General features: G+C 35.9%; 1 protein-coding gene across 5 annotated transcripts in view; it reads left to right on the forward strand.

Moving 5' to 3' along the window:
• The window catches only part of slc20a2 (solute carrier family 20 member 2), a 47,770-nt gene extending 35,196 nt beyond the window's left edge, over window positions 1-12,574 (forward strand). For 2 of the 5 annotated variants that reach the window (XM_084138362.1, XM_084138363.1), the window contains exons 10-11: window positions 4,438-4,522; window positions 10,159-12,574. In XM_084138362.1, the coding sequence (XP_083994488.1) occupies window positions 4,438-4,522; window positions 10,159-10,323 (250 nt within the window). In that variant the 3' untranslated portion in view covers window positions 10,324-12,574. Of the gene's footprint in view, window positions 1-4,437; window positions 4,523-6,061; window positions 6,147-10,158 lie in introns of all 5 variants that reach the window. The other 3 variants (XM_084138365.1, XM_084138366.1, XM_084138364.1) reach the window with 2 other exon arrangements.
• Window positions 12,575-14,023: the final 1,449 nt, after the last annotated feature.

The raw sequence follows: 14,023 nt of genomic DNA on the forward strand, positions 1-14,023 counted from the left end.
TAAAGTTTTAAATATGGATATTTTTCTTACACAAACGCATCGCTTCTCTTCAGAAGGCCTTTTTTAAACCCCAGGAGCTGTGTGGATTACTTTAATGATGGATGGATGTGCTTTTTTGTGCTTCAAAATCTCATCCTTCATTCACTGCCATTATTAAGCTGGGAAGAGCCAGGATATTTTTAATATAACTCAGATTTGGTTTGTCTAAAAGAAGAAAGTCATATACACCAAGGATGGCTTGAGGGTGAATAAATCATGGGGTAATTTTCATTATCCCTTCACTATCCCTCACTTATCCCTTATTTCACAGGATCTCACTGGGTTTATATTAAGTATTCTAATAAGCAGCAATTAGAAAGGACAGAAAACTTTTACAGTATACAGCAGGCTTAATGTAAGTGTCCTCCTATAGTAAACCCATGCCAAAAACACACCATTTTTCCATGTTTTATTTATTTCTGACAATACAAAAGTTGTCCATCTTTTCCTGTAGCAAGTGGAAAATGGCAGAAGGGGAGGACCAGTTTTGGTGTAAAAATCTGACAGAACTAAAACCTTCCTCTTGGTCCTAAATCAGTGCTGAAGGGTGTAATGGTAGACTACAGTAACGGAGCATGTGCTTTGGCAGCAGGGTCACAACAGTTTATCTGATATTGAAATCTTGCTAGATTAGTTCTGTATATCGGCTTTTCTCCTCTCTCGTTTGGGTACTTGCCCTCAATCCCTCTTTGTGTTGCCACCACAAATCCGGTTAAATATCACCGCAGAATGACCGTAATTTAAATTTTAAACACACTTTAGAATAAAGGCAGTTTAAAGAGAGTGGTCACTGTTTTACACCCTTCACTCAGAACTGCCTGGGTTTGCTAAATTTAGCAAGACACTTGTGCACATGGCCTCAACGACCTTGCGTTCTCTTAGTAACAAGACACACTGTCAAAAACAAATGAGCTTGAGTTCATAATAAGAACAAAAGATTTTACCCTATAAAAAATCTCATCATTGTTCTGAGAAAATGAGCTTCAGATCATTTTTATAAGCATGCTTGTTAAAGGTCGCATTGCATGGATTATTTTATTATTTTAGAATGTTTCCTGGGGTGCCCTTATAATGCTACTATGTTTTTTAGATCAAAAGTTTTTATAATTTAGAAATAAAAGGCATATTTCCTAGCCTGATTTTAGCCTCTGATATGAACGCTCTGTTTGAAGGGGCGTGTCTGCTGTGAGACTTCAGTGTAAACGCCCACTGCTGTGATTGGCTGACATGCTTGCATATGAAATATTTAGCATTACATGTGGAACTCTCTCGAAAACTTTTACTATTACAGCTATTATACGTTTTTACTAGTACAGCTATCGGGATTAACGAATTGTGAGAAGTTTAAGTATTTAGATCTATTCCCATCACATAAAAGGTTGCAGTGATGAGCATTGAGCAGATGACAGCCTGTTGATCGCGTGAATGAAGATCTTATCATTGCAACGCAGTTTCTGCACTCTCAATAATGATTTCACCAATGCAAACATGAGGTAAGTACAGTAAGAGCTTCGTTGTGCAGCGTAACAGCGTCATTGATTTCATAACGAGTTTTGGCAAGTGTCCAGATAAACTCGCGCTGTGTGATTGACAGCTTGGGCGATTGGAAAGGGATTGTTCTTTGATCGCTATATTACTATATTAATCACAGTTTAAGTAAGATTATTTTCATCCTACTAAGAGAAACGACGTGAAGTTGATCGTTTAGTCACTGGCTTAATTTACTGATGCATAAACAGTATTGAACGACTTTGAGAGAAAGATTATCACATCAGAAATTCAAATAACCCACTGGTTCTTCAGAGGCTTGGATGAAGGAACTAAAAAAAATACTTCTGTGTTCATTTGTACATCCAAACACTGAGCAACTGCCATGCTTCGCTCGTTTGCAAGCCATGATGTCTCTTGAGAAAAAACCAATATCGCACTCGTGCAGCTTATTTTCTCATGGGCGGGCCAAATTCTTTTTGCAGGCAAAGAAGAGAAAGGGGAGGTGACCTTTCCCCCTATGACGACATAAGGGGAAGATTTCTAGATTCACCCGTCTGAGCTTTCATTTTCTCAAAAATACCCAGGGCTTGGTTTACACCCATCAAAACGTCTAGCCACTGGGGGACCATAGGCAGGCTAGGGAAACTCATATTAAGGTTAAAAAACCTCATAAAGTGACATTTTCATGCAATGGGACCTTTAAGGAATTGTGATTTACTATACACTGATATACTGAAATGTAACTTGCTCAAAACTTAAACTTTCTGGACATTCTGCCGAAAACCGAATCCAAATCCAAACCATTTAGCTTAACTTGATGTGCCAACGTTAATTAAAAAGAAAATATAAAATAAAAACTAATAAAAAATAGAAACTATAATAGTATCCCAATGATACTAAATTAACACGGCCTTAGATGCAATTAAACCTGGATCATTTCATGGCACAATTTATTTATTTTTCTATATCAAATTATCTGTTATTAAATGTTCTGCCTTTTTCTCTTTAATATTTTAAGTGGCAGGGATTTTAATGAAAAAAATCCTATTTACATTGAAAAACAACTTGAATAATGTAGAATAATGTTATGTAGCATTATTATAGCATTGGTAATTTTAATATAAAAAAATTATAGTAACAACTTTAACAAAAAAGAAAATTCATGAAACTTAATTGGGATTGTGTCATTTTTTTTTAATTAAAATCGTATTATTTGTCAATTATATTGATATGCGCGCAAATTAGCAGTTTCTGGAAATATGTGTTGGTGACTATAGTTGTTTCACCCTGAAGGGTCACTCTATAATCCTGCATGACAGTCCAGTCTATACTAAGTGACTGTGGATCAGGTGGCCATGTTCCCTCGCATAGCTCACAAAAATAACAATCAGCATGACCTCAGCATCTGTCAGGTTGCTCCTTGGCTTTAATGTTTGTTGACAGGAAGTTTTTTTTTCTTTTTTTTTTTTCTATCTAAATAAGTGTCCCTATTATGCTATTTAAAAGGTTCGTAATATTGTTTTGGAAGTGTCCTTCAATAGGTTTACATGCATCCAAGGTAAAAAAAACACTTTCATTTTCTCATAATATACATTGCAGCTCCACCTCTTTTCTCAGTGTCTGAAACGGTTCAATAAAGGATTCTCTAAGCCTCTACTTTTCGTGAACCCACTCTGCTCTGATTGGTCAGATGGCCTAATCTGCCATCTGCCATTGGTCTACCGCTTACAGCACGTATCAGAAACTAAATGCCCATTACCCTATCTGAATTTCACCATTTGTATACACAGTGATAAGGACAGTAATAATAGTGTTGGTATTACCGTATCAATTTGAGTCTGAGTTCCTGTGCTTTGGAAGTGCATGCAAAGTGGATTTGCTTTTGCAAGCAGCATCTTCTCTACCTATTGATAACACAAACCAAGCTCTTTCAGATCTCAGCTACAACTGCAAAAATCCTGAAATTTACGGTAAAAAAAACGGCAGCTTTGGTTGCCAGTAGGTTTAACCTTAAAAAATATGGCAGCAACCTTCTAGGTTTTACCGGACTTAAACTTGCGGTAAAAATCTTAAATCCAAAATCTGTACACTAACAGTATTTTACACTAAAATGACATAATATTTCCCTGTTAAATCTATTACTGTTGTGTTTGAGGGCAGATCAAAGTAGATCGTGGTTCGTGGGTAGACAGTGAAGACCATAGGCTGGCATTATGCAAATTTGTTACAAACCTAAATAGATTTGTGCAGAATTTAAGACTGTAATTACTGATGACTTGTTTCACGCAGTTCAGAATCGGTTCTTTCTTTTGGGAGACAATGACTCCATTTATTTGCTCTTTGAAACTTTGCAGATCTTTTAAATTCACAAACAGCTATAGTACACACTGCATGACAGGTAATATTCGGAAGAGCATAATAGGGGCACTTTACCCTGGGATAGTGAACTTCCTGCAATATGCATTATTTCAAAAGTTGCTGTTTAGATGGGTTTGCATGATTTTGTGGATGGTTTGTCTGCTTGTTTGTGCACAGTGCATATCTTACCCACGTGTTCCTGCTGTCTGTGTGTGTTTTAAGAGGCCACAGGAGAGTTTATCAGCACAATTTCAGCACAACCGTAATCACCACAAGGCTGCCGCTGTTTCCACCTGCATGCATGCACACGCGTTTACTGTCCCTCACGCACACATTTCATAGGCAAAAACCTGTCAACCCTGTTTTCTTGTTACTACACCACCTTCATCTCCTCGTGGACTTCTTGCATGCCTGTTAAAATGTTTCTGCTCCTCTAGACCTTCGTGCTGTACATGTGTACCAGCCTTTCTCAGTGGCATGCATTGTCATAACTGGTTTAATTGCAGGTGTAACTGTATAAAGTTGTGTTCTGTTGCCCTCCCCCCGCAGTGGATTCACTATTGAACTGGCCTCTGCGCTCACTGTTGTTTTGGCGTCCAATATCGGACTTCCAATCAGTACGACACACTGCAAGGTAAAGATCGGGTCAGACCCCAGCTGGCCCCCTCAGGTTACTGTGTGCACGCCACTGGAGAGAGGAGGGAACTGTCTGTTTGTACAGGGAACAAGAGCTGCCGAAATCAGCTTTCAGCATATGATGCTGTTGTGAATCACAAATAATGATGAACAGCAACACTTGACACCCTATCCACAAATATACATAAATAAACGCACAAATCACTTGTACTTAGAAAAAGAACTATTAGATAACATAAAATGAACATGGTATGAGTTGTAGAAGTTTCAAAATTAATCCTGTATATATTAACATTTAAAATCATACAATGATACAATTTTACAATTATAATTCATTGTAGAAAATTCTTATTTAGCTTTAATTACCACCAGCATAAATAATGTAGAAAATTTAAATTAGACTTTTATTGTTGATTTGCATTCGTCCGTTGTACCTTGTAATTAAAGTTAAGGTACTGTAAGAAGAATTTGTTTCAATACTTTTCTTTTATTTATGGGAAATATAAGTTGATCAATAATCAGTGTTGTTATTTAACTAAAACTATTAAAAATAGCTTTTGTTAACTGAAATCTTAATATTAGAAATGTTGTCTCAGGAACTAACTGAAATAAAAGTTTAAGTTGAAATACTAAATTGACTAAAACTACAACTATGAATAATAAAAATAAAATAAAAAATGAATTAAAACTAAATATTTTAAATAAAAAATAAAAAACAAAAGCATATAATAACATGACTAAAACTTAAACTAAAATTAAAATGAAAGCTGAAAATATAAAAATAAATACTATAATAGTATATAAATAATACTGAAATAACTTTGTCAATAACTACCAACAAACATTCTTATTCTTATTTAAATTATTCGTTTAAATTATGAAATTTATTTTTTATTTTAAAATTGCATTGTTAGACATAATTTAGACAAAATTACCTACATTTTATTAACAGGTTGAAAAAATTCTCCAAAACGTATTTAACAAATATAAAATAAAGCTTCTCATATAATTGTTGTTTTACCACCTGAAGTGGATGAGCAACATTTTCCGAAGGTCAAGCACATCTTTTTCTTGACATTTGTTGCATTTATTTTTAATCACGATTACTCTGGCAGGCACTCTAGGTTCTCTGAGGTGAGTCATCCAGTTTCTGATGTCATTGGCTTGGTCACTGTTTCTGATGGTTATAAATCAACTTTACTGCACACTGATGTCAATGGGACAATGAACCCTCTCATCAAGGCTAAGACGGCTCTCTCAAACCCTTTAGAAATGAAGACGAGTATTCCCTCTTCTCTCACACGTGGCCTTGGTGCATACAGAATGAAATAACTCTGTCTTCTCTTCACAGATTTGTGTTTATTGTGTTAAGGATTGTGCTTCACCACATCATCTCTTTGTCCCCTCCTCATCTGTCTCATGGCATGTCGCTGTGTATTTGTCCACGTATGCTCGGGGCCACTGGTGTCTTGCTCCATGCTATGCCTGTCTCTTACATTTTATCTGTTGTTTGTCTTTGTCTTGTCATTTGTCACAGTGGATTTTGCATTGAAGTAATGAGCGCTCTAACAGTGCTTGTTGCCTCAAATGTGGGCGTTCCTATAAGCTCCACCCACTGCAAGGTATTGGTATAGTAGTGAAGCTTTGGTAGTGCTAAACTCCACCCCATAGCTTCACTAGCATAATCACCGAACAGCCAATCAGTGTTCACCTCTGCAAAACATGTCACTCCATGATTACAGCTTTGATTCACTTTTTTGATTCATTCTTTTTTCATCTACTAAGTTGTTTTAAAGAAAAGGTAGAAATCGAAGTCTGTATGTTTTCTTAAAGTTACTGTGTAGTGCATACATTTCAGTTGAGATACTAAACGTGTTAACCACACCATGTCACTTGCAGTAATGCCATTTAAAAGTAGTTAATTTTTCCTCATTACCATAGGTCAACAGCCTGAACTGTTCACATTCAGCTGACAGTCCAGCAACCTCGCCTATAGTCAAAAATCGAAATAAAATTAATCCTATTTACTTATTGTTTCTACAAATCCCTGGAGTGGACATGAGCTGACCTCTATGTATTCTCTTGCGTGTGCTGGGATGCTTTGTAATTCAAGGGCTTTAAGCATGTTTGGCTTCATTCTACTCCATGACCTCTATTCAGATTTCTAAACATCTTGTAAAATCTTTCTAGTGCTTTAAAAACTGGATTGAGGCTAATTTGGATTAGGGCTGTCAATTTAACATGTTAACAGTTTGGATTAGGGCTTTCAATTTAACATGTTAACTCTTTCCCCTCCAGGGTTTTTGAAAAGTTGCCATCATTTTCACAAAACTTTAATGGCTTTTATTTTTGTTAAAACCACAGAAAAATGTTAGTGTTCTTTAGGTTGATGATTTTTGTTCATGGAAATCTGCTGCAACAAAATGTTTGAATTAATGTTTTTACTTAACTTGATTTGAAACTGGGAATCGATAAGTAGGATCAGAATCGCTTAAATTCAGCCCGATACCCAACCCTATATCCAACAGTTTGCGACTATATGCAACAATTCAAATGCAGAATTTATGGGAATTATATAAACAACATTTGGTCTCAAACTATCTAGCCCCTACTGACTGGTGTTATCTTACTATTATTTATAAACTATTGTAGTATTTATTATATTATTTGTATTTATAATATTTTGAATTAGTTTTAGTTTTATTTTTTTCAATTTTCATTTTAATTTGAGATTGTTTGTCATTTATGTGCTTTGTCATTTTTATTCATTTTAGTTTTTTTTTTTTTTTTTTTTTTTTTTTTTTTAACTTTAGAAATGTTTAAGTTTAAGCTTTTCATCTAATATTTATATTTTATTCAAACTTTTTCAATATTGAAAATGTAGTTTTAGTTTTAAGTTAACATTAACACTGCTATTGACTAGCAGCTCAATTTAGGCTGTTTTATCAAACATTTATGGGGTTAAGCACATTTTAATGTTATTTTTTTAATGTTTTATTTCTAATAAAGTTTAATTAATGGGTTTATTGTTGTTGAAAATATGGGAACAAATCAAGATTTAAACATCTCTAATAATGTTAGTTCTTTGAATTCTCCATTTGAGGCCTTTTCTGAGTAAATATTGATTTAATTAAATAATCAGCATATGTTCCAACATATTATTAATACTTTTTTTTTTCTTTTTTTTAATCGATTGACAGCCCTAGTTTGGGTATTCGAATTATCAGCATTACTGTTGGGAGCATGTGTCATGTTTGTGTCATAGCATCCAAAACATGATTTGGCAGGCCGTTCAGGTTGAGTTTTGTGCAGTAAAGCCACCTATATTGCATCATTTTGAAACCGGAACAAACACATGGCAGCTGTGGAGGAGTCTCATCTTCATCAGGTGTATGTTGATTAAAGCCTCAACAAATTGAGTTGCTTGTTTGCTAAACAAATGATACCACCAAATTCACAAAAAGGTCATGATGCTTGGCTTGAATTCGTGGATTAGTTGCATGGCCCACAGGTTACATCTTACATGAAGTTTGCGAAGTTCATGGGGTTTAAATGTTGAAGAAAGTCATGGGAGAATTAAAGGCCTGAAGTCTTTTATTCTCTGTTGTTGACTTTGGGTTGACTTTTGCTCCAGATTTAGTCCCCCCTGTGACGGAGGCTTCGGTTACACTGACCGTATAAGAACAGCCAGATCGCTCTTGTATCTAGCACAACACCTGTCACCAGCACCACTGAGTCACACAGCATGTATGGAAATGTTACTCCTCCCGCTGCCCTGTGGTAGGCAGGACATGACATGACTTTACCTTTCAAGCAAAAAGAGAACATGACTAATGCAGAGCAGGAGAATGGCTTTGTTAAATGGCTTAATTGTAATTTACTGAGGATTGACCCAGATTTTATAAAGAAAAAGAAAGCTTAATTTCAAACCTTGTGGTACTTTGTGTCCTCTGACTAACCACTGCCCCCAGTACTTTGCACAATTAATAATCAAATCCATGTATTTTGTTATGTCAGTGCATTCAGGAGACATATTAAGCACATGACCCTATGAAATCAAAATTGAAGTTTTCTGGCTTTTAGCTCATGTCTGTTAGCTTTGAAGCCATGTATTGGCTAGTCAGAGCTTTTGCCAACATTTTTGTTTGGTAAAATGCTCTCTATAATATATAATTGTGCGATATATCAAATATTTCCTATATATTCGTGGTGGCGATATAAAATGTGGTCCATATACTGTAGTAATAATTTTAGATGGTTTTCTGAACATTCAGTTTGCTAAAGACAAGCCCTTTTGCAGAACTTTTGCGATAATTGCTAAATGTCGATTAAAAAAATATTGCTAAATGACGGCGTTTCCATTAAGTAAGGGTTAATGCCTGACGAGGTGTCCATTGTCAGGTATTAATGGACGACGGCGAGGCGTGAACCGTCCGACGCGCAGCGCAACTTTGCCTCTGCCGAAGTCCATTAATAACTGACAATGGACATCTCGAAGGGCATTAACCCGCTTATACCATGGTCACTTGCCAAATAACACATTTTTAAAACATTAGTTTATATTTTAATTAGTTTTACAATCGAAATCTAAAGTTTTTACAAACAATAACTTGGTTTTCCTGGTTACGCCTGTTTATTTAGCAACCGGAGATATTTATAGTCCGCTCAGCTCGTAGAACCCTTCAGTTTACTGCCTGTTGCTATGGTTACTCACAGCTGATGTAGCCAGCGCATTTATTTATTAATTTCGAACTGTAAACAGTCAGTTTCACCAGAAGTCCTTTACTAGGTGTCCTCTATCACTTTTTAATGGACACCCTGCAGCCAATCAGAATCGAGTATTCACCCAGACCATGGTATAACCGATGTTATGCGACTAAAATGTAATTTTTTTTCCTCTCACGATAAGTCATTCCAAACATCATGGCAACAGATGTTGGTGGGTGTACGTACGTAAAACCCAATTAAAATATAATTGAACAAGCCAAATTTATATATGAATAAAACAAAATGTAACCTAATTTAAATCTGTTCATCATATAAAGCAATCATGTACCTTCAGAAGACTTGGATTAAATTGCTTGATTCATATGGATTACTTTTATGATGTATTTTTATACGTGCGTGGTTGAAGTGACAAACATGCTGAGAGGATATTAAAAAATGTATGCATTTGTGTTTCAAAGATGAACGAAAGTCTTACCTATTTGGAATGACACGAGAGTGAGTAAATGATGAATTTTCTGTTTTGGGCGAACTATGCCTTTTAAACATAATTTCTGTATAGTAGATATTGTTCTATATTACATCTTGATATAAATCATATTTTGATATATTTCAGTCTGTTAACAACAAGATGTCTCAATTTCTAAGCTATGCTGCCACAAAAAAATGTATAATAATAATGGGGTGAACACTGTAATATGCATCAATCTAACATCCTGATTCAACAGGACATAAAACTACGATTGTGATTTCATGGGGTCTTTAAAAAGCCTTCAGGAATAACAAAATGCATTCCATAGATATTGAATCCCTAGTTCCCCATCTGAAAGATGAAATCCATGTTTTATTGCTTTCATTTCATGTTTGTGTATCGTGCTACTGCTGATTTTTCCTCTGCTGTGGGTGCAGGTGGGCTCAGTGGTGGCGGTGGGCTGGATCCGCTCTAAGAAGGCTGTGGACTGGCGTCTCTTCCGGAACATCTTCCTGGCCTGGTTTGTCACTGTCCCTGTAGCAGGCCTCTTCAGCGCTGCTGTCATGGCCCTGTTCGTCTACGGCATACTGCCTTACGTCTGAGACGGGAAATGGAGAAGAGAGGAGGAGGTATAGGAGGGTAATGATGAAAAAATAAAACAGACAGAGACAGAAAAAAAATTCAATATCATGATATAAGGGGACAACCAGAGGGTAGGGAGAGTCTTCAAATGCTGCCTGGAAAAGCGTCCAGAATCCTTCGACTTAAATATCCTTAATCTTGTCAAGAGTATTTATTTCCGTTTCATTTTTCTATTGTTTTGTTGAAATGTTACCATAAACCGCAAGGTCTTTGACTCAGTGATATGAAATGGTACATTTTCAAAGTTCCAAAAAATAGTTATCGTACATCTGTGGTCCTACATGTTCAAAGGAGTAGACAGAACTGGACAGATGTGCACATACTCAGTGCACTCGTAACCGTTGCAATTGCCAATCTCGCATAAAATATGTATGTACATGAAGAACGGGACTTTTATGGCACAATTCACAGTATATTGGCACAAAATATAGTTAACTATTCCTGGGCCTCTAAATGTAATGTTTTGAAATATGCCATGTGTGGTGTGTTATGACCGCACCTTTATTGCCATTCGCTGAAACATCAAACTTTTGCGTAAATGACACTGAGAAGCATCCTGCTGTTCAAAACCTACGTTAGCTGCATTGCTAAAATCATACCTCAGTCAACCCTCTATGCCACATAAAAGACAAGTGACAAAACTATGCTATCTCATAATACATGACATATTATAAGATTAATAATTTTTCTAGTGGATAATGTGCAAGAATTCCCTGTTCTTTTATTGTTGTATTTATTTTTCGATATGTTACCATTCAGACCTTTTTTAAAAAAAAACAAAGGTGTGAAGACAAAATCATGTTTTGAACTATGTATACTACTATAATTTCTACTGTGTATATATTCAGCTTTGGAATTTAGATTTTTAGTTATGTCTTATTTCGAGGTCTTATATTGTTACATATAAGGAGACTTTAGACCAGGTTTGGTAGTTGCATGAAACGTATGCTCTTCCAAGCATATGAAAATGATCAAATATTAAACATTTACTTTCCTATGACAAGACACTACATTCATAATCCTGTCAGGGTATATCAAGAATAACTTAAAATAAACGATTTACCACTTTTTCTCCAATCGACTAACCTAGAAGATTCCCATGTCAGTGAAATATTAGGAATTCACCATCATTTTAAAGATGTTAAAACTTAATGAGGGGATCAAGGAGCATATCTGAGGTATTCAATGTAAACTTTCAATAATTCAGCTTTTTTTTATCCATACATATCAATAGGTGATTCGAACTCGTTTGATTTTATTCCCTTTTTGGAAAATAGCCAAAGATTCTGATGATCAAGTTTGATTGCCAAACTCTTTGACAGTGTTTGTAATTACAACAATCTAAATGATGTCCAAACAAAAGAGATCAGTTTGTCTCTGTATTGCGGAAAGTATATAAAGGATGCTAGTAGTTCAGTCTAGCCCTAGTATAAAATGTTCTTCGAGCCCAATGGATGATGCCAATATAAAAACCTGTATGTGCCGAACCAGCCAAAATCCCCTAATGGGCACGTGGGTGAACCCATAAAACCAGCACAAACACACAAACGTAGATTTAACCAGTTCACATAGATGGTTTTTTGGAGAGGCAGTATTAGATGCTGGGTCTGGCTATCGGTGAATCTCATATCAGCATCCAGCTACTTGATTCAGCCTCACTGATAAAGCCTTCAGTACTATCATCACATTGAGCTTTATCAGAAGAGGAACTTGTTTAACATCAGGTCAATATGTGGTTCAGAGACACAAATGTGTCATAAAATGAAAGGTCAATATGTAACAACCTATTTGTGGCCCTGACACCACAAGAAACCAAAAAGTCTCATGATCTCCGTCCAAAAAAATGACCATGCTATATCAGCTGAACTGAGCTTAGATGTTTGTCAGACACCGTTGTAATCTGCCTCGGGATAGTCACCTGATTTGGAAACTGTACAAACGTGTGGCTTTGAACCAATGCAAAGTGTTGCTGTTTCTTTTTGTGTGTGTGTGCGTGTGTGTGTATTAATTTTGTTTTTATTTTTCATCAAGAACAAATCTATGCTTAAATGGCCATTTGCCTTGTAATGTTGTGCTTTACTGTTTGTTGGATACAGTAACTTCAGTACTGTGGTGTTTACATTGTAATCATATTGTAGAATAACTCATTGCAGTTGCCTAAATATGCCAATCAACTAACTATTAATCACAAATTAAATATGAAATAACCAGGCATAGTGCAAAGGTGTTTCATGTCATTTTGTGTTTTAGCAGTGTGATCCATCATGATCCTGTGTTACTCACACTGCTACATGTAGTACACAACTTTACATGGTGGATAAGATAAAAAAAAAAAAGATAAAAAAGAAATGAATAGATATATAAATTTCATTAAACTATATTTTTCTACATATATAAGTTTTACCTAGGTGGCGACTTCTTACATGGAGAGTAAACTGGGCTCCTGAGCAGCGATTATATGAAAATACCAGTAACTATTATAAGAAAATTCAGTGCTGAATACCACTGAACATTTTCTTAAAGATGATTGACAGGTGTTAGTAATGTGGATTGGTTCCATATATCCATTGTTTTTTCTTGCCCAGGGACATCTCTCTCCCTTGCGTGAGAGAGAGGTTGCGAGTTGTTAAAATTCAACAGTTTTTCATGATTATTTTTTGAGAAGTAAGGTTGAATACCTTTGTAATTTTGTTTCCCTGAAATGCAATATTGAGCTGCCAGACTGTGGTCAATCGGACCTTCACCAGCAGTGGCGTTACCAACGTTGAGAGTCAGACACAGCGAAACGTTTTACTAACCTGCATCCGATATTTTGCATCAAACTGGCGATATAATTAGCTTTTCTGCTACGACTTGGTTTGTTTTATAGCGGCACACCAGCGAAATCATTCACATGCGCAGTGAAAATAAAAAGCCAGAAACACTACGCTAGTACACAAATGACCAGCACACATGTGCTCTTGTGTTGCCTAAAGGGGATGATTTAGTTGCTTTCAAATGTATCTAACATTAAACCAAATGATATTTCATCAAGGTAATTTGCTATAAAAATTGTCTTTAAATTTCTCAATTAAATTCTCTTCAAACTGTTGATCTATCAAGTAGTTTATCTGAAAGCAATTTACGCTAATTCCCACTATAGTACGAAACCCCTGAAGCGATATGATGATGGAAAAAATCTATTTCAATGCTTTTGCGTTTCCCCAAGAAACTTTGCGCTCGCTTGCAAAGAACTCAAAAGTTTCTTGGGGAGCGCAAACATTTCACAACAGAACGCAAAAGCATTGACATCATTTTTCGTCCCGTCTCATATTTTTTCCCTTCACTATGTCCCTTTAAGGGCTCCGTGCAATATCATTGGGAAATGTGATGCGCACTTGAGTTGCGCTGAATTTCGTAATTGTCTGCGTTCAGGTATTTGTGTAACTGAACATTGGGCTGCAGTAGTTTGGCCACAGAGTTAGTTCTGACTCTGAGTTACAAAGAATGTCATTTTAGCCACTACTATTCTAGATCAAAAACTTTTTTTGCTTTTTTTGATGGACATTTTATAATTGGACATATCCAAAGAAATCACTAGGTAGGAGTTGCGCAAACAAAATCATCCATATCCTCAACCGGTGTGATGACATCCTCCCGTAATGTACTAATATCATTTAA

Source organism: Abramis brama (assembly GCF_963993115.1).
Source record: "Abramis brama genome assembly, chromosome: 16".
NCBI classification, from domain to species: Eukaryota; Metazoa; Chordata; class Actinopteri; order Cypriniformes; family Leuciscidae; genus Abramis; species Abramis brama.